Source organism: Morone saxatilis, unplaced genomic scaffold (genome assembly GCF_004916995.1).
Source record: "Morone saxatilis isolate NCDOM2014 unplaced genomic scaffold, NCSU_SB_2.0 Contig2, whole genome shotgun sequence".
NCBI lineage: Eukaryota > Metazoa > Chordata > Actinopteri > Moronidae > Morone > Morone saxatilis.
Window position 1 is genome coordinate 5,377,632 of NW_023339762.1, and position 21,812 is coordinate 5,399,443.

The window sequence follows — 21,812 nt, forward strand, 5'->3', positions numbered from 1 at the left end:
TACACACTGGACCTTTAACTGAACTTTCTATCATCATTTTATATTATCTGTATTGTTTTTTCTGTTAAACTGACTTACTGACAAAGAGCGCTACTGAACACTGATAAACAAATTTAAAAAAATCAGTTTCTCAAGGTCCACGTCCAGCAGACACTCTTACACACATACAGTTTGTAGAGGACACTATAGAGTAGACACTATACTGGTGTTCACACCTGTTTGGACTCGGATGGTCAGGACTCTTGGTTGAGCAATGAGTGTACCTGAATGTCCACACGTTGGAAATTGGACTTTGCACATTCATTCAGTAATTTCAAAACAAACAATTGCATTTCGTTACATTTTACAGTGCCACCATGAGGTGGGATTTTCATAAAAACTCATATCAAGCAGAAGTTTATAATTAGTATTTAAAGCTGCAATTCTTCTGGTTACTTTCTGGCCACTGCACAAAATAAGTCAGTCCCACCTTCTCTCTACAATCACTGAGACTGAACAATTTTGTAAAAAATAACCCATTTACGGTTAAAGCTGCAGTAGGTAACTTAAATAAAAAGAACTTTTTGTCTTTAAAATTTCACTATATCCTGACAATAGTACATAAAACAGATAATCTGTGAAACAAATCAGGTTCCTCTGACTCCTCCTAGTGTTTCTAATGGCATTTTCAAAAATCCACCGGAGCCAATCAGAGCACAGAAAGATAGCAGGTCATCAAATATTTACACTTGGTTTGCTTGCTGAAGCTAAGGGATCAAAAGCTTTGTTATTAGATGACCTGAGAATGAGTCAATTTGTTGTGTTGTAGGATTTCATCATGACCGTTTCTGTTTTTTATAACTGGAATTATATTGCTTTTCACAACCCATTTTAGATAATTCACTGCCTACACTTCATCTGCAAATCGTTCCATTTTTTTGCCAATGCCAGAACACATGAATACGATTTGCATAATTTTGTCATGGTATGTGTATATTGTGCCTCTTGTTTTTGGCACTTTGCAAATATGAAAAACTACATCAATTAAAATCAAATTGAATGATCTGTGATACATTTGATTTGGATTTGGGAAATGTGTCACACTTTCAACAGATCAGTCTTAGTGAGCCAAAATTGGAAGCAGAATTATCTTTTTAATAGAAATAAACTATCATGAAGGAATCAACAGAATTTAATTTGGAAGATAAACTAAATGAAAATCATCAGGCAGCATCACAAACAGTGTTAATTCTGACATAAAACCACCACAAATGTTTTTTATCCTGCCTCATACCTCTGTCTTTACATAATGTCTAGCTGGTTTTGCTATTATAATTGTTCTTTTCAATTATTTTCTTCAGATATACTGTACATAACACTACCATACTATATTATTTTGATCCACATTAGTTGTTACATTGTCAACAACTGCTCTGTGTTCCATATTAATATTACACTAACTTAGCTGTGGAGTTTCAGCATTTCCTTTTCTCTGAGGCTCTCTAAGCTGCTCAGCATCATTGATCAGCAGAGTTTCAGCTTCTTCTACAGTCCCTTACTCATCTGCAAAGACAAGAAAAATAGGATAAATCTGAATATCAATAAATACTATTCTTGCCAAACACTCGTCTCAGATAGTCATTTTAATATCTCAGTGAGCTGAACTAAGGTTTAAGGAGCTGTACTTCATTTGATGCATTTCACAGTCCAGTGTATAACATTTAGGAGGATCTATTGTCAGATAGGAGCCTGAAAATCAAGATTGTTGTTTTTTTTGTTACCTTAGAATGATCTGTTTTCATCTACAGAGGGAGCGGGTCCTCTTCCATGGAGTCTGCCATGTTGATCCACCATGTTTCTACAGTAGCACACATTGGCGTAACCACTTATTCTATGTAATCGTAACTATTTTAAATATGTTCTTATTTTATGAGCCTTGGATCTGTCTTTTTACGTTGGCGCCACATTTACAAAGGTTGAGTCCTTGCTGTAGCGGCCAGGTGTTCAACACTGACCTGTGACCCTTTGATGTGTGCCATATTGTTTTTACTGTGCTGAGAATATAGTCTTAAAGCCAGTCATAACTACAAATAGGTCTACATGCACTGCTTAAGTTTGGACAGATGAAAACTTTTAAAGCTTGGTTGTGTTAGTCTAAGGATGAGAACAAGTTATTTTACTTATTTTAGAAGTTTTACAGCCTGCCTCTGTACAGTGACAGTATTGAAGCTTTATGTTGAGCTATATGTCGCTATTTCAGTCTGTGAGCCGGAGAAGGCGACATGGTGGTGGACCCTGTAAAGCTCCACTAATCTGCTGCTGGACATCTGCTGGCTCCCCAGAGATCCCACAGCCTGCAGCAGAGCGGGAGGAAGGGGCCCTGGTGTAAACCTGTCACACACAGGTATTTATTTGGGAGGCAGGGGGAGCTGTGTCTGTCCTGTTAGCGCTCTTTTGGGATCACACTGAGACACTTAAAACACACACTGGAACCTGACCAGCTAATAGATTCAGATTACATTTTGATGATGGTAAGGAATGTGATACAACATGATACTATATGTTACAAAACAATGGATTAAACCTATATAGAACCTAATCTTGATACCCAAAGCGCTTCACAGTGAAGGGAGGAAACTCACCTCAACCACCAGTAGTGTAGTGTAGTGTAGTGTAGTGTAGTACTGTACTCTGTAACCGTTTACCTTTAATGACATCTTTATTAAAAGTCCAAATGGTACCTCTTTAGTTAAGGTTAAGGGAATTATTCATCACACGTTATAAAAGCATTTGATAGTGTCATAAAACTTACTGGCATCTTCATGACAAGTCCAAAATGTACCACTGTACTTGAGACCAAGGAAAATATTCATTGCAATCAATTCTCTTTGACAGCCAATTTCATAGCCAACCACATATGACAGTATGATGTAATGTTGACATATAAAGCTAAATAGTTTCATTAAGTTTGATGCTATGGCGTTTATGACAAGTTGTCATAACAAAGACATCTCAAACAATGTCAACTTTGCATTAAAAGTGACATAATTGACTAAATGACTACAGCCATAAACATTGATAAAGACTCCTTCATGGTCATAGTTATGACAGTGTCATACAGCCCTTCTGATACAGTGTTAAAAACAGGAGTAACATAATTAGGGACAAGCAGAGAAAATCCCAAAACAACTTGAATCAAACTGATTAAAGATATTAAAAGTCAATAAAACAAGAGTCACAAGCAGCAGAAAACAAAACCAGACCATTAAAATCCCACCAGGAAACAATTACAAAACTGTTTCCTCATAAAAGGGGATTAAAGCCTGGATCGAAGAGATGGCACAGAGCTGCACTGTCACCTGGTTGCCCAGTTTCCCTGCAGCTCTTGCTTTAACTCAGCCAACAGTTTACGAGACATCCATTATCTCATATGTCATAGACAAAGCAGCGGAGGAAAAAATAGACCCGATTGATTTTGCTTTCCACGAAACAATAGACAGTGACTCGCTGGCTGCATGAGTCCACGGGCCTAAGCCCCAGATGCTTGTGGGACCTTGAATGTGGGATTCTCGCCAAACACGACAAAGACCCAGCTTAGCTCACACAATAGCACACGTAACCCGGCTATATTTAAGACCAGCAGGCCAGGTGTTGACCACACGCCCCTCGCTGTGTTCCTGCAGGCAGGCATCTGAACGCAGGTCACACCTAAATATATAAAAACTGTGTGCTGTTGGTAGAGAGAGTCACCAGCCAGCCTGAGACGCAAACATACCTCACAGGTGAGAATTTTTGTTTGAAGGGACTTACAGATATTAGACTTTGTGTTTGTGTCAGAATTAGGATTTTTGTTGCTGGAAGGGGTCAGTAGAAGCAAATTTTTGGGTGTGGACACAATAATATGAACACCTCTAGGTCTGCAATCTATGCTACATATTTTGCTGTCATTGTTGGATTTTTAATATTTTTTTGCATTGGCATGTCATTTTAATATTTGTAATATTTTGCCTCTACTAGGCAGGCTTAATGCATTATTTTTATAAGTCTGTAATTTAGGAATTATGTCTTACAAAGTTTCTTCTTCACATATTTGCACGATCAGCTGAACTGTTGTGCACTGAGTAAAAGACTCTCTACACTACCAATGAATTGTTTATTAAAAGTGTATCAAATGAACACAGTCCCAGTTTTCTCTATTATGAGCATATATATATATATAGAAAAGCTGTTTCTTTATTTTGCTTTCCCTCTTGTACCTTGTGGTATTCCAACTGCATGCAGATCTGTGAGAAAGCAGGGACCAGTTGAACTGAAATTGATAGCAGTAGGAGTTTTGAAATAATTAAGATGCAATATTACACTTTTCAATGTTTTCTGAGCCATCCCATTTCTGTCATTTACTTACATTATTGTGGTGATCAGATTATATGGCACATAATTAGCTTGTTTGAAGATATTCACCTTCAGACAAAATATGTTAAAGGAAGAAAAAGAACATCGATGGAGCAGTTTCTGTTTTGTGGCACATTTAATGTCTAGTTAAGTTTCTGATAAACCCACTGCACAATACCTGCTCAGCACCAAACAGTCAGACACAATTATAAACAAGGAGGTGAAGAACGTTGTAGCAGCTAGAGAGACAGATATTTCTTTCAGGAGGTGGTGGACATCGAACCAGAGCTTGTTCTACTGCCCCCAAGTGGCCAAAGGATCAATGAATGTAATATTAAGCAGAGGTGACTTGTGCTCAAGAATACAAAACCAACTGAAATGCTGTTTATCAACTGGAATCATATGTCTTCTCCCTGAAAAGTGATGAGCACTTATGAAGACTATGGTGAAGATGAGCTCGATAACTACATCATCCAGCTCAGTATTCAAGACTCCTGCCAAGATGCCTTTCTGAAATCTGCAGCAAGGTATGGAAGCCACATCCAAACGTCCATGCCCTCCTTCGATAATATGATCAAACCCAGCTGACTGCCCTGTGCTTTCTCTGCTCCCGGCTCTTAGTTTAGCAGCAGCGACGGATGAAAATTTGAGAGTCCTTGCTGCCATCGAGCAAGGTACGTTGGACATCATGCTGGAAATACCTTCACCATTACAGAGTGTTATGTCTGTGTTTGGTCTGTTGGCTGAGGCCAAATCCAAAGTCACAAGACCAGCAGCTGTAGGTGGGCATCAGATGGCTGGCAGACTGGCAGAGAGAGGGAGATACATAAACAGAAGTAGGAGAGAGATGTTGTATGAGAGCAGGAAAAGGCTGAAGAGGAGAGACTGATTTGCAGAAAAAAGGGAAAAACTACAGAACACTGTCTATCTCCAGTGAGTCCTTGAAAGATTTCAAAAATCTTTCCTTTCTTCTTTCCTAAAACCCTGTTGTCTGGTTCCCGGTGTGACCAGGCGAGGTCTCGGTGCTCAGGGAGATGCTGAGGCACACTTTCGCCTTCAGGGAGTCCGACAGTCGCGGCTGGCTTCCCCTCCATCGAGCCGCATCCCAGCCCGTCCGGGAGGTTCTGGAGACTGTCTTGAGATGTAAGTACTTTTGCTCAGTATGAGGCCATTTTATTAATATCTCAGTGTATTTGATTAATTCCTTTAAAAGTTACAGTAATAAATAAAACCATGTGAATATGGGCTAATAATATTGAAACCATGATGCATATCAAATGGTTACTGATAAACTGACAAACTAAAGAGATCAGTTCATAGCAGCATTTAATTAGTTAGTTAATTAGTTAGTTTTTAATTAAATCCAGTTCCTGAGGGATGACTTCGGGCTATTTTGTCAGTAATGTATTTATTAATATTTTACATAATAATGATGTAAGGAGTTGTTGTGGGTGCAAAATATTCAACCATGAGATGCAGATTTATTTATGTACATAAGACAGACTGATAAAAATATATTTTTGTCAAAAAAAAATGTTAAAATTTAAAACAACTGGTGGCTGCCATGTTGAACCACCATGCTTCTACAGTAGCCAAGAACAGACAAACTAAAAACTGGCTCTAGATAGGGCTAGTTTCTCCCTTGTGCTTGGAAGAGGACGGTGAAGCGAGTGAGTTGCAATCTGCAACTTCACAGCTAGATGCCACTAAAATCTACACGCTGGTCTTTTAAAGCAGCATTTCTTTTGGCCACTTGGGAGCGACAGATCAAGTGTAACAGTGAACCAGACAGTAAATGTGATGTAAACCAAAACTTTGAGCTAAAAACAGCTAGAAATCTCAGCAGAGCTGCAGGATAGGTGTATTTGGGACACTTATAATACATATAGTCACATGCTCAAACATGTGACTATGTGTATTATAATGACACATAGTCATTTGATCAAAAAATTTGATGCATTGTTTGCAACCCCTGAAAGTTCCTGGGAAGCAGCTGAGCTAGTCACATGCTAAGCAACAGACAGACAGTGGTGAAAATATAACCTCATTCCACCTTTAACAGTGGGGATGACACCAATAAAGATGATAAATAAAGATGACAAGCAAAGGTGAAGCATCAAGTTGAATGCAGGGGAGGCGACAGGATTGGTGGCATCATCAAAATAATGGCTGCCTTAAATAATATAAATCCACAGAATACTTCACTGAGACAAGATGCTCCCGTCCAGCTGATCAGTCCTATCGCTCTAAAATAACCTGGGGGTCAGCCAGCAGAGAGGGGTCCACCATATACCGGCTCACCTGCCAGGTTAGCGCAGTCTGATATGAACTCTAGGAATGTGCATGTTGACCTCTGGGTGTTGTGTTTGTGCCAGTGGCAACTCAGGGTTTCAGCCTGGAGGAGAGGACAGCCGTGGGAGGAGAGACGCCACTGACACTGGCAGTTAAAGCCGGACTGGTGCAGAATGTGAAGAGCCTGCTGGAGCACGGAGCCTCACCTCATAACACCAACAGCAAAAACGAGTCGCCACTGCTGCTTGGTAACACTAACACCACAGTGCATGGAGGTTGTGATTAACAAGACTAATGGTCTCATGAGACCCTGGTGGTCATTACACACCTTAATGGTTGGATGAAATATGGAGAGAGATCTTTTTTAAGCGAACATCTTTATCACTTGTGGAGTAAATTTATAAAGTTTGTTCACAGGGTGGCACTAGAATAATGTTACTGCCTATAAAAAAAGTAAAAACTAAGAAAAATAAGTAGCAAAAAGAGGAGTGGAAAGTTCCATAGAGCTGCAGAGTTGGTAAACATTCTGTGTTTGCAGCTACAAGAAACACTTTTTACATTACACACAGTCATCAAATTATTTGGTAATATTCTAAAATATTAAGTGCAGCTTGTTGTAGTGTAAGTGTTGTTGTATAAACTAAATAACTCTTAATAATTCATTGCTGATTAAGACACTTTCGACTCATCTTGCAGCGGTGAGAGCCGGCTCTTATGAGATGACGTACACACTGATTGCTCATGGCGCCTGGGTGGAACAGGTCTGCCGGAAGAAGTGGACGGCGACGCATGAGGCGGCCAAGCTGGGCAACGTGGAGATCCTGATGCTGCTGCTGAGGAACGGCGGCCGGGTAAACCACAGGGATGTGACGGGAGTGACGCCGCTTGCTGTGGCTGCGGAGCATGGACACTTCCACAATACTGAGATTCTGCTTAACTTTGGTCAGTCTGAAGACAAAACTGGGTTTAACTGCAGGTTTAGAAACTGTGGAGAGATATGATTGGACACAAAGGCTTTCACAAAGGCAATACGTGCAATACTGTATATTACAATACATTTAAATTAAACTATTTTCTTGACAAAGGTCTTTGTACCAAAACATTTGACTAGTTCTGACAGTGTGAGGGATTTATTGTTAGTCACTTGTTTCCATTTTTAGTTGGGCAAAAGTCTTCTTTCTTCCCTCTCTTCCCTGCTCAGGTAGCCGAGTGAACTCTCAGGCCTGTAATGGGGAAAGTGTCCTGTTGGACGCGGCCGGATCAGGAAACACGGCCTGCATTCAGCTGCTGCTGGACAATGGAGCTGACCCCAACCTGCCCAGCATGACCGGACACCTCCCCATCCACAAGGCAGCGCACGCCGGGCACTACGAGTGAGCTCCTCCTGTCAAACACTGTCAGACCGTGGGTTGTAATGAACACTGCATCCTGTAGAGGACGCCTGTGGGCCGCTCACGCCAGAAAGTGAAATTCATACAGGCGTCTTTGTAAAATAGGTGGTGACTGCTTTCAGGGTTAATGGCTAAGAGTAGATGGTGACACACAGCTTTTAAAATAAGATAGCTTCCTCCATTTTGGACTCTTTAGCTCTCTATCCCCTCGAAGGTCAGCATTGTTAACACAGCTTGCTATTGGTCAACAAATTCACTTTAGTTCACCAAAACTGAACTCAATATGAAAAATGCACAAAGAATTACTTCTCCCCCGGACCGGACCTTTAGACTCAAAGTCTTTTTGAACTCTTGGTTCTTATTAAATGATTGCACCCTTGTTTCCTTTCCCCCACAGTGCTCTGAAGATGCTGATACCTCTGACCACTAAGAAGGCCATCAAGGAGGCAGGTCAGAGCCCAGTCCACTCTGCAGCGGATGGAGGCCAGAGCCGCTGCCTGGAGCTCCTGTTGAGCTATGGCCTCGACGTCAACTACTGCATGAACACCAGAAACTCCGAAAACTACCGGGACATGAGGAGGAGCGCCTTGTACTTTGCAGTATCCAATGGGGACGTGGATTGCACCAGTGTCCTGTTAGCGGCCGGGGCGAAGACAGACCTGGACCCACTGTGCTGCCTCCTGGTGGCGGTCCGGTCTGGGTACTACGAGATAGTGAAGCTGCTGCTGGCAGCCAAAGCAGATGTGAACTGTTACTTCACGGTGGTGAGCAACACAGTGTTTCCCACGGCACTGCAGTACTGCCTAAAGGACGAGGTGATGATGAGGCTGCTGCTCAACAACGGCTACAAGGTGGAGAGGTGCTTTCACTGTCACCATGACAACGCTTTTGATGCTGTGGATGAGATGGAGAGGAAAATTCCAGTGAGTGAAAGCTGTTACTTATTTTCTTTTTTTGTTTTCCCTAAAGAAATAGTTTATTATATTTTGGGAAACATGCTTTAATGGTTTCTGTGGAAGAGTTAAATGAGAAGGTTAACATCATATCTGTCCGTTAAATATAAGACTACATCCACCATCTGGTTAGCGACGTGTGCCTGGCTTTTCTGTGGTTGGGGCCCCTCTGTGTGGAGTTTGCATGTTCTCCCTGTGTCTGCGTGGGTTTCCTTTTTGTGCTCCCACAGTTGGGATCGGCTCCAAATCCCTGTGACCCTCCAAAGAACAAGCGGGTATAGAAAATGGATGGAAATACTCATATGTGTAAAAACAACAATTCACCATTGTACAAGGCCGGACTAATTCTCGATCAGTTGCCAGGCAACCAGCAGAGACTGTAGGAAGTTTGTGCTCCTAGGCAGCTACTTTATATTTCAAGGCGAAAAGTAAAAGACTGGATAGGCTCCAGAATCAACGCAAACAGGTTCTGTTTATGGTCTGACAACATTATGGAGAGAGGATCCCTAGATAGATAGACCAGACCAGTTACCCAGAAACAGCATCATGTTTGCCAGATCAGAAACCTTGCTAGCCACAAGACCCCTTAGAAAACAACAGTAATTTTACCTTGTAGATCATCATAACATCATAACTTCACCGAAAGTGGACGGAAACAAAATAAAACCCACCAAAACCTTCTTTTTAGTCTTTCTACTGTTACAACAATAACCAACTCTGCTTTGGTCAAAATAAATCCTTAAATTCACTGATGTAGATGAGGAAAACAGTCGCTATTTTCAGTTGTACACAGAGGGATTCACATGCACTAACTATGCACACGTGGCCAACCCCACTTTGTAAACAAACCACAGACAGGATAGAACAGGCAAAGGGAGACGCCATTCTTTGTTCAAGACACAATTACTCCACAATATCTTTACATAGCAAATGGTTGTTTGCTGCTATAATAATGTTTTAAATCTCATAAATACATATAACATTAACAGGTGCAGTAGATAACTTTTATAAAAAAGTACTTTTTTTCATATTTGCTGAAACTTCCTGACAGTAGTACATGTACAGACAATTTGGTAATGAGACTCAAGCATTAACTATCTTCAAGCCACAAACCAAAACGTCCATATTTGATTTGGGAATGACTACTGTAGGTATATATTGAAATTTTTCACTAGATTTATTAAATATGACAAAAAGTTATTTTTAAAAAAGTTACCTGGTGCAGACCTAAGTTTTGGCTAATGTTTCAAATGTTTTCTCTTTAACGTTCATTTTACTTCAGATTTATACACTATACTATATATACTACTGATGTCCATCCTCTCACCAGTTCTGTGAGTTCATGAGCCTCTGCTGCATCGTGCATCTGTCCGGGAGCGTGGTCCGGATCCTGCTGGACTACGTCAGCCACGTCCACATCTGCTCCAAACTCAGACTCATCTTGGAGAAACAGACAGAGTGGCCCGAAATATGTGACATCCTCAGTAAGTTTATCCGTGATGATGAATGTTATAGCAGAGGTGCACCGCCTCACCTGCAACTAACATCTGAAGAAATTATCACACACTAATGGCATGAAACAAACCGAACAAACAGGCATCACACTGCAAATGCCAGTATCAGTTGATGAATGGCTTCTGCTTCTGAGCTATTTTTGCATTACCAATAATGTTCTGTTTGTCTGTCTTTTGATCCAGACGGCAGTTTTTCAACAACTACAGAATAGCATGATATTTAAACCGGCACTCTCTTGAGTACATTGGGTTCTTAGAGCTTTTTCTCTGAAAACAGCTGCCTGGTGTGGCTGAAAAAAGTGAACAATAAAGTTGGAGACTGGGCAGCTAAACTATGAGATGAAACTCACTATAAAGCTCAATAAAATAAAGGAGAACTACAGATTCAGTGGCTAATTCTCTGTAGTTTCCATGTTACCACAAGTCTCTCACCTTGTCACATGATACATATTTATTATAAAAAATATCGATTATCACTGCTTTTAAGTTGATATCAATGCTCCCTTCTATATAGGGTTTTGTGCAATTTATAATGCTCTCACTTTCTCTTTTATATAGGGTCTTATGCACTTTCTTATTTCTAGAGAAGTATATGTTATAGATGTATGTGATCTTTCATTGTGTGTCTTTTTAAATTTGACTTGACTCTCTGAGCAACACACCGCAACACGAGTCTTCCTTATGGTGTGCAGCAGCTACACAAATGGCAAATAAAGTCTTGAATCTTGAATCTTGAATCCCTAGAGGATCATTCCTAATGGTTTTCATCACCCCTTGGCCTCTTCTCTTGCAAAATATCAAATTCTGTAGCTCAGTTTTTAATAACTGTCCTGATCACATTCCTGCTCTCCAGAGAATGAATCCTTTATATTTTCATGATTCCCTGATCCTTCCTCTAGCGCCATCCTCAGGACAAACTTTATATTTTAGCTCCACTACTGCTAAGATCATCATTATGTTGAATATCTTACCATTGTGGTTGTAATGATCACTGCAGCCTCAAGGGGGCACTAGCAGCACTGTGCGTTTTTTAGTGTTCTCTCTTTCCTAATTCTTTCCTCTTGTCTCTCCTCTGTATAATTGTTTTTCATTCTTTCAGTTGTGCGTGTCATTAATTACATTTTTATCTCAACCTTGCTCTCCAGGCAGTGCTCGCTCCCTCAGACACCTCTGCAGACTGGAGATCAGGAGGCGTCTGACCCTGAAGAGACTCAACAACCCTGATATCATGAACTCGTGTTTCCCCCCCAGATTGAAAAACTTCATACTGTACCAGGAGCTCGACCTCTACAGCCAGGACCCTGAACATACCATGTGAAGATATGTGGATTTTCTCTGCAAGAGTCCCTAATTGTTTTGAAAGGATGTAACTATTTTATTAAGCTTTAGTTTGGATAAGCACAATACTGTTTTTTTAAAATAATTTTTGGGGGGTCTTTTTCCCTTTTATTAGATAATACAGCTGAAGATAGACAGGAAAGGGGATAGAGAGCGAGAGAAGGGATGATACGCAGCAAAGGGTAAAAGGTTGTATTTGAAAATCTATTATTAATTATGTTTAATTATTAATGATTATGTTCTTTTACAATGTAAATAGCCAGTATATGAATTGTCAGGCAAAACATTTACAATTCTCTAAACTAATAGCTATTATTGAGCGTCAGTGTTTTGTAGTAAAAAGGCAAAAACATGCAAAACAAAGCTCTTCTGACTGAAGTGCAAATTTTAAGCTGACAGTAAAGTCTCAATATGACCATCAACATGCAAATCAAGTGTGAGGTCAAAGATCAGAGCTGTAAATCTGCAGCAGATGGAGAAAAGGTTAAGCAACCGTCAGTCATTTCACTCTTCATTATTTCAACAGGTTCTCATCGATTTGTTGTCTAACAGTGTTTGAGCTCTAGGCGGACGGATCCCCTCTGTAGTTAAAACGTTGTTGCTGTCTGATGAATCATAATGACACAATAAATATTCATACAACAGTCCGGCTCATTATAGTTCGTCATTAACTGTGGAAAATAATGTGTGCAGAGTGACATTACACTCCATTAGGTGCTGTGGAACGGCCTGCATGTTAAATACACTGGAACAGGTGACACCTATAAATAGTGCTTTGGAGTGTGTGTGTTAGTGTGTGTGATGATGGGGGAGGGCCGGGGGGGCGGGGAGTCCAGCTATGAAACAAACACTGTGCTGCTGCTTCGTCTTATGACTCCAACACTGACACATTTCTCAGGTGAGAATGATTAAATGTAGGTTTTTTGATATTTCTGATGTATTTTTCAAGTTCTCCTATACAGAATGATGTCAAATTGTTAAGACTATGTATTTCTGGAGTGCTTGGATCACCAATGTTGTATCTCAGGGGTTCCCAAGCTTTCGCAACATAAGGCCCACTTCTGTGGGTTGTAAAAAACAGACTGATCTGTAAATGTGTGCTATGCCACTGTCAGCTGTAATGGCAAAAATAAATGTATCGTATAGCAACGTGGCTTTTAAATGAGTTGTTAATGACTTTCTAACCTTGAGTGTGCCAGGTGGTTTGTTACACAGAACCAAGTGATCCTTAGAAACTGTTGGAACTGTGGAAAGGGGCAGGCACTTTCAAAATATACGGTCGAACTTCAACCAATCGGATCAGCCAGCATATAACATAGACAAACTATCACCAAAGCCAGTCGGGAGGAATGCAAAAACAGTCTTTAAAAAATACTCTCCAGTTCTGATATAACTGACGCTAGCGGCTTCTATGCTAACCTCTTAAGCAGCCCACCCAAGTAGCTGCCAGTACTTCCTCGAAGGATGCCAGTTGGTCCGGTACCATGTAGTTTGGCCAAAGAACTTACATTGGTTTGGCCACAGACAGATACATTGAAGCCTGTCCCATTTCCTTAGGAATATTCTAAGGAAAATACTCTTTTGCTTCCCAACACATCCCAGGTGCTTTGTGTTTAAGTGTCTCCGGAGCTGCGACAGTTTTTGTGGCTGATTTGACAAGGGTCATATTTCCTCACCTCATGCTTTTTAGCTTCTACTGACACACTGCACTTGTGGGAACATCAGCTAGCTAACAGTGACAAAACACGTTTGTCTATACCTGATGATGTGTCTGGATTGTGGTGATGTTCAAATGTAACTGTTCAGATATTATGCATTTTAATTATTGAGCACATTTAAATAACTAGCTTTGGAAATTACCTTATTTTTATTTTAAGCTAAGTACTACTTGTCAGTAACAATGCCTCCACGTGCCACTTGTTTGAGAATAATTGTATCTGATTAAGAAGGTCAGGGGTCAAAGTGAAAATAGAGCTGATAGTATAAAGCTCAAGAACAGAGCAGTGGAATCAATACTACTTTCAGAAGCGTTGCATTCATGCAGAACTTTTGCGTCAAGTCTAAATTTGTCTCTTAATTTGAATAAACTGTGTGAGGTTAGTGATTAACCGATTATTACCCAGAGAGTTTTCAAGGATTTAGTTTGAGTGTCGAGATTAGGTTTATTTTATCAGGCATTAATGTTATTGCTTATGCTGTTAAAAACTGTAGTGTGTGTGTGTGTGAAGTTGTTTCTTTGTTTACCTGTATCTGTATGATGTCAGAAGGATGGATGCAGCTGATGAAATGGATGAAGATGAACTTCTGGACTATGATGTTCAGATGAGCATACAGGAGTCATGTCAGAGAGGATCAAGGTGGTACAGCTACATGAAACACCTTCACCATCCATACCAAAGTGTCATATGTTGCATTTCTTATAAATGTACCTTCATCTTCCTGTTTGTACATTCAGGAGTGAAGCTGTGAAGCTTGTGGAGGCCATTAAACAAGGTAAAAAGTCCAAGTCTGGTAATGTAGTCCTAAATAAGAAGACAAACAAGCATTAAAGTGTAGGATTTAGTGGCATCTATTGGTAAAATTGCAGATTGCCTGATCAACAAAAAGTTTTAAATAAACTCTCCAAACTGTTTATTCAGGTGACATGTTGGCACTGCAGGAGCTCTGTGATTTCCCAGAAGCCTTCAGTCAGGTGGATGAGTGTGGCTGGTATCCTCTGCACAGGGCAGCAGTCCAACCACTGGTGCTGGTCCTGGAGACGGTGCTGTACGGTGGGTAAGAGGTCCAAACTTTTATTTCACCTGACATCATCACAGAAGTGAAGAGAACTGCCTCATTGTGCATTTAACAACTGTTGTTTATGGAGTGACGGTGACTGCTGATTGTCCTTCTAGTGCTGAATTCAGTGAGAGAATGTATAACTCTTGTTGTGTGCTTCAGCGTCTTTCAGTCTGACTCTGGAGGAAAAGACCTCGGACGGTGAGACCTTCCTGACTTTAGCAGTGGGAGCTGGTTGGGCGAAAAACGTGAAGATGCTACTGGATCACGGAGCTTCTCCTCACACTACCAACAGCAAGAACGAATCCCCTCTGCTTTTAGGTCAGAACAGTGCCCCACCAACACTTCCTTTTGGTATATTTTATCTTTCACAGCAGACAAGTAGTGATGCCTGATAGAAAGCTTTTGTTCATCCTCGTCATCAGTTCCTCATCCTGTTGTGTCCTCCCTGCAGCAGTCAGAGCCGGATCTTATGAAATGGTTTCCGTTCTAATAGCTGGAGGAGCTCGGGTGGAGCAGGTGTGTCAGAAGAAGTGGACAGCCATGCATGAGGCCTCCAGGGCCGGCTGTGTTCATGTTGTGGAGCTCCTGTTGCAGAACGGAGGTCAGGTTTCAGAGACTGACCAGCATGGAGTGACTCCTCTGGGCATTGCTGCGGAATACAGCCACCCTGATGTCCTGGAGCTTCTCATCCAACACGGTGAACCCCTTATACCACACACATTCTTATGTTTTTATGTTAATAATGCATCAAATGACTGTGTCATTAGAAAGGGTTTACTTTTTTTTTGATCCCACAGAGAACTACTCTGTACTCTGCAGCTTTACAGAGATTTTTAGCCTCTTTTAGCTCCTAGTTTTGGTTTTACTTCAGATTTAATGAGCTCTGATAAACCCACTACCTGCTCGGCACCAAACAGCAGACAGACAAGTTAGGAACTAGCTGAAATACCTTCATCATAAATCCAACACACTGGTCCTTTAAATGTGTCATTATCTTGATTGCAGGCCTTTGTACTTAAAAGTCTAACTGTCATTACAATAATTTTGTCAAACTTCTGTGAAAGTTGACTTCTGCAGTCTTTTGTTGGTTGTGACAAGTAAACAGGTTTTCAAATTAAATCAAATCAAATGTTATTTTAACTGAGCAACAAAATATGGATAAAATATCCAAATTATGTTTTGTAGCCAATTTTTCTGGATAAAAAAGTCCAATATTTACCTCAATGTGTGCCATGATAGTTTGTGTGGATAAAAACTTTAGAGAAAGAACTGATTGTGAATCAGTTCATTAATGTCCTTTATTATTATTATTTGTTGACTATAAACTGACACCCAGTCTGTTTTTCTGTGTGACCAAAAGTTATGGCAGAAAAAGGGATGCTGGATGATGATTTTTTTGTTGAAATTCTGTAATTTTGTTAAACAGATGGTCAAAATCTGTGCAGCACACATCAAGATATCTTGACTTTTTGTCCCTGCCAAGCTCCAAAAATCCTGGATGCTATTATACCAGAATGCTAATCAATATCTTTCATTAGACCCTCCCTTCCTGGTACATGCTTGGGCAGACGTCTTTTAAACTCCACATCTCCAGCTTGTAACACAAACTTTCAGTTATAAATTAGTTGACTACAAGCCAAAGATTATATAACTATATTTTCTTAGCCTTGAAAGAGCCGTAGAAGACACGTTTCCACAGGCAGAGTAGGACCAATAATGATGAGTAAATTGTTCTTTATGTGTAATTGGTGGAATGCTACTTTAAGTAACAGATTCCAAAGTGATAAAATCATTTTAGTGCCCATACAGGTTATTGTTAAAACCATCTTTATCTCTGTGCTCCTGCTCCAAAATGATTATTTTCTGCTTTTTACATTAAGGTGCTGATGTAAACGCCCAGGCACCAAATGGCGACAGCGTCCTGTACGATGCAGCAGGTTCGGGGAATCCAGACTGTATCGACATCCTGCTGCAGCACGGAGCCAACCCCAACATCCGCAACCTAAGCTCCCAGCTGCCCATCCACCACGCCGCATACGAAGGACACTACCTGTGAGTAGGCCAATGTTATATACACCTGATGGATTTTCCGATAGTTCAGGAACTTTCAGGGAGCAGTTTGCAGAGCTTAATGTCTCTGCAACAATGCTGCAGCAACTACAACTTATGTGCACTCTCATTCAAAAAAGGAGGCACTGTGCGTCACTAGTATTTCCTGTTGTTTTATTAATCAGCCCCCTGTCATTTTATCAGATTTCGCGCAGATCTTTCCAGGTTTTGTTCAACTTTTTCAAATATGCAGTAGTACTCCCCAAGAACTGTAAATAGTCTTTGATGTGAAAAACCAGTGTAGTTCCTTTCCTGAATGACATGTATCATTTTGTCAAGTTCAATCAGTGGCATCTGAGATATTTCTCAGATTTCTATCATAAATGGACAGGTTTGATCCACATCCTCCAAGAAAAGCACTAGTACTAGTAAGTCACATGTTAGGGCCCAGTTTTTATGTAGGTTAGTTTCTGATCTTCAGTTTTTATAGAATAATCTCTGCATTCTCTCCATCAGGGCTTTGAGGATTTTGATCCCGATCACCACTAGACGGGCCCTGCGGCTGTCTGGTCACAGCCCGGTCCACTCTGCTGCTGACGGAGGCCATGTCCACTGCCTGGAGCTCTTGCTGCAGAAAGGTTTTGACGTCAACGCGCTGTTAGCTCATCACATCTCGGAAAATTATGGGGACATGAGGAGAAGCCCTCTGTACTTTGCTGTCTCCAACGGGGACGCAACCTGTACTGAGATTCTGCTGAAGTGGGGAGCCAAACCAGACCTGGACCCGCTTTGCTGCCTCCTAGTGGCGGTCAGGTCTGGCCGCTACGAGATCGTGAAGCAGCTGCTGGCAGCCAAGGCAGACGTGAACTGTTACTTCACGGCGGTGAACGACACAGTGTTTCCTACGGCGCTGCAGTACTGCCTGAAGGACGAGGTGATGATGAGGCTGCTGCTCAACAATGGCTATAATGCTGAGATGTGTTTCTGTTGTAACCACGACGACGACTGGGAGGACCTGAGTGAGTCTGATTACTTGGAGCATCAGGAGGAAAAAGTTGCTGTGAGTTCTTCTCTTCTCTGTACAAGTAATTATTAAAATTATGTTTCAAAGTATAAAACTTTCCTTTACACAATGCAGTTTCTATTATTACCATGAATCTATTCAAGTTGCAAACACACAGTGAAAATGCATTTTTTCATATAAACTAATAATCAGAGTTGAAATAATACCGATCAGCAGACAATCTGCAAGTATTTTGATAATCTATTAATTGCTGAGTCATCTATCAAGCAAAACTGCCAAACATTAGTTGGTTCCAGCTACAAGGATTTGTTACTTTTCTTTATCTTATATCAAACTAAATTTAAGTTTAAGTTAAGGTCAGTTGGTCAGACAAAACAAAGCATCTAAATATGTCACAAAATGATAAACTTTACTTTAGCAGCCACTAAAACTGTGGCGTTTCTGCCTTCTCAGCGAACAAAAGGTGATCATACATTTTGAGTTATAACTATTGAAAATGTTGAAATGTATGTTATTGGGTAATAAGGGGACTTGATTCTGGATTTGAAGTTGTTAAAATGCTATGAAACTCCAGTCCTAACCTGATCTTACAAGGAATTCTTACATCAGCAAATGTGCATGAAAGCTCATTTTTGTTTTTGGGAACAGTCGTTGTACAAAATACTCTTAACCGAAGGTCCACTTAGCTTTTTATGGAGATCTCCACAGCATTGCACATCGAAACTGAATCATCAAAATAATGTATGATATATGTACCAAACAGAGCAAACCACGTGTCTCCATCTGTTTTAAGGGCTATCTATCTATGGGTATCTGTGGGTTTGGGGAAATACGTGTAAATTATGACGTTTTTACAAAATGTGTTAAATTGCTCTAATTTTAAATCTTTTCATTATCACTTTATTGCAGATATCTCCTCTACAGCTGTGTCTAAACAGTATAACTACCTGTCTGTGTTCAATGTCGTTACTTTGTTCAGTTTTGTGATTTCGTCAGCGTCTCCTCGCTGGCGAACCTGGTGGGCAGAGTCGTGTCGATCCTCCTCAACTATGTCGGCCCGGTTTCTCTCTGTGGCAAACTGACAAAGATCCTGGAGAAACACAAGGAATGGCCTCACATTCACGGGACCACAAGTGAGTTAACTGTGTGGTGAAAACAATGAGATTAAAGAGGTGCACATTAGAACCAGGAGGTGTACCTGCTCTTCCTGCTTTATTGGTACAACATCTCCTCAAAGCTTCTCTGTGATCCAGGTAACCCTCGCTCCCTGTGTCATCTGAGCAGAGTGGTCATCAGAAAACACCTAAGCTGCAGTGGTCTGATGTCTGTCCAGCTGCCCAACAGACTAAAGGACTACCTGTTGTTCAAAGAGAACGACCTGTACGCCAAAATCATCTGCAAGGAGGACTGAGAGGACGATGATTTCTATCTTATCTACTGAGTCTCAAACGACAGTAATGACTTTGTGTTTGTCTGTTTTTTTCCTTTTGTGGGTAATGTAACTAGGCCTGTATTTGTCAAACATCTAAGAATTACACTTAAGAATGCCCTAAAGAGACAACATTGGAGTTGTCTCTTTAACAGGAGACTGAGCAATAATTTTACATTTGAGTGTAAAAATAACCTTTAAGAGCAACTTTAAAGCAATCACATGGTCGATCACATGTGTGCTCTGAGCAGTTACAGCCAAACAGAGACAAGTGGCGTGTCCTATATGACAGACTCAGTCTAAGCTGGATTTTAGTGTGTTCACACTGGAAAAGGAACACATTTAAGCATTCTCAAACCAAACATAATGCAAACTAAATATAGTGGATTTTTGAGAATGCTGTTAATGGACACCATTCTCCTACGATGCATTGCACAAAGCAAATGGAGGATCTGCTGACAGCAGAAAAAAAGTAAAAACTTGTGGTTGATGATAAAACAGCTTGTGGAGAGTCAGTGTTAGCATAACTGTTCTTAGCACCCCTGATACATGCAAAAAACAAACAAAACAAGTTGTTTAACATCCCAAAAATCTTTGAATCAAATCAATGAATTAATGGACTACCCTATTCTGAATTATTCATATTACCTCAGGTCATGTATTATTCTCTGTGACCAATGATATTTTATACATTCAAGCTTGAACTTTTCTCAGACTGCAGCCAACCAACTTCAGACACATCTGTTGCTCTCTCAAATTTAAGATTTTTATTCTTAAAGGACGAGTGTGGGTGAGGATTTAGTGGCATCTTTCATCTTTTCAGAAGTTTCAGACTGCAACTAACTGAACACTGCTCATGTATGTATTTGATAACCTGGCAAAGAGAATGGGCTGTGAAGTGTGTAGGAGAAACTATGGTGGCTGTGAAACTCGCGAAAAATGTAAAAGGCCCTATCTACAGCCAGTGTTTGGTTTGTCCCTCCTGGACTACTGTAGAAACATGGCAGTTCAACATAGCGAACATAACTCCATGGAAAGCAACCCATGGCTCATTCTAAGGTAATTAAAACACAATGATATATTCAGGTAATTATACACTAATGAAAACATACCTATGAATATAAGATTACATTTCTGCCAACAGATCCTCCTAAATGTTACACACTGGACTTTTAGGTTTGCGAGCAGTAGTAAAAGATTTGTAGTTAAAGCTTCTTTTAAATTTATAAGTTTGATGAATACAGGCCCAGATCTGTAACTGTAACTGTGACTGTAAATTATTTTTTTTAACCCTGTGTCAAAGGGGCATTAATTAAGATTTTTTTTGTCCTGGCTGTTGCACAAAATAACCATAAAATATCTGCAGTTAGTTACTAATCAATCATTCATCACTGAGTGATGCACTCTAGTATCCTGGTTATGAACAGGTTTTTAGAGTATCCTAGTTAGATTTTGTGCATTTAAACAGCTTATTCTGGTTTCAGAAATCTGGATACTGTGGCATGCAAACACCAGGTTTCTGAACATTCTCTGTTGGTACAGATAGTGAGACATCAAAACACAGCTGCAGGCAGACAATCAGAAACCTGGATACTTTTATGACCATGTTTACAGGGATAAAAATAACCAACGCCATATCCCCAATATGATCAAAAACAGCATGAGACTCAAAACCAGGATGCTTGCATGCATGTGAACACAATGACTGTGTCAGATGACTCAGATTCCTGGGACTCAAGTGTTGGAGGAAGGAGCCTCTTAGCTGTAACTTTGTGAAAATATAACACACCAGGTGATGTTTAGACTGTAAGCAGGTTGGGCTCTTACATACTGTAAATGATCAAATAAAAACCATCATGTAAATCATGTTCAAGGATAGAGGTAAAACTTGCTTTGTGCACAGAGGTTTCACATTAAAAGCCTTCCAGTGGCTCAAAGGGCATACTTCCTACTGTCCCTGGTAGACCTTTAAAAGAGTGCTCCATTGATTTAGCATTACACTCCTATAAAATTGTCGTACTCACAATGGACAATAAAAAAAAACTAAAAATGAGTGCTTAATGTAGCCTTGGTCACCAGCCTGAAGCAGAGAAGGGGCAGCCACAGAGATCTGGTTAGCTAACTTCTTTCTGGCTTCACACACTCAAGTTTGTTCAATTTTAAACTTTAAACTGATGCTGACTCAAATAACATCACTTGAATTTTTCACATATGCAGTAATACTCCCCAAGAGCTGTAGGCCTACTCAGACTATGATGTGTAGAATTGTTGAATTTCATTACCAATGACTGAAAAATGAGAGAAGGGATGAATTAGAGAATGAAAATACAAAGTGTTAAACAGAGAAAGTGTTTTTAGCAGAGTGGGGAGAATGAAATGACTCTGTTGTAATGATGGAATTAGTACTTAGTAAATGTACAATATACCAAATTTATTGAGATAAGTTTTATGTTTGTATCTAATTAGAAATAAAGACCCGTTTCTAATAAGCCTGTTTCAAATAAAGGCCCGGTTCTCCTGCAGTGGAGGTAAATAAAGTCCTGGCTACTATTTGAGAATGATCAGTATTGAGTAATAAGTTTCTACTGCCACATATCTATAAGTTGGAAATACATTTGTACTGTAATTTATTAAACTTTTATGTTATTATGATTATGACATGGGAATCAT

General features: G+C 40.2%; 2 protein-coding genes across 6 annotated transcripts; both read left to right on the top strand.

The window, feature by feature from the left end:
• Positions 1-5,219: 5,219 nt before the first annotated feature.
• LOC118330072 (ankyrin repeat and SOCS box protein 15-like) lies at positions 5,220-12,634 on the top strand. 2 transcript variants are annotated; one of them, XM_035664464.1, is made up of 7 exons: positions 5,220-5,514; positions 6,747-6,911; positions 7,360-7,605; positions 7,865-8,036; positions 8,452-8,977; positions 10,338-10,491; positions 11,667-12,634. In XM_035664464.1, exons 1-7 carry the CDS (start codon positions 5,406-5,408, stop codon positions 11,837-11,839), a joined length of 1,545 nt encoding a protein of 514 aa, XP_035520357.1. In that variant the 5' UTR covers positions 5,220-5,405; the 3' UTR covers positions 11,840-12,634. The 2 variants fall into 2 exon arrangements, with proteins under 2 accessions (XP_035520357.1, XP_035520358.1); XM_035664465.1 differs by lacking the exon at positions 6,747-6,911.
• A 41-nt stretch (positions 12,635-12,675) lies between these two features.
• On the top strand, positions 12,676-21,800 carry LOC118330074 (ankyrin repeat and SOCS box protein 15-like). 4 transcript variants are annotated; one of them, XM_035664466.1, is made up of 10 exons: positions 12,676-12,757; positions 14,124-14,216; positions 14,315-14,352; positions 14,499-14,630; positions 14,800-14,958; positions 15,092-15,337; positions 16,521-16,692; positions 17,206-17,749; positions 18,693-18,846; positions 18,967-21,800. In XM_035664466.1, the coding sequence occupies exons 2-10, from the start codon at positions 14,128-14,130 to the stop codon at positions 19,122-19,124; spliced, it is 1,692 nt and encodes a 563-aa protein (XP_035520359.1). In that variant the 5' UTR covers positions 12,676-12,757; positions 14,124-14,127; the 3' UTR covers positions 19,125-21,800. The 4 variants fall into 4 exon arrangements, with proteins under 4 accessions (XP_035520359.1, XP_035520361.1, XP_035520360.1 ...); XM_035664468.1 differs by having other exon boundaries at positions 15,095-15,337; XM_035664467.1 differs by having other exon boundaries at positions 12,697-12,757; positions 14,127-14,216.
• Positions 21,801-21,812: the final 12 nt, after the last annotated feature.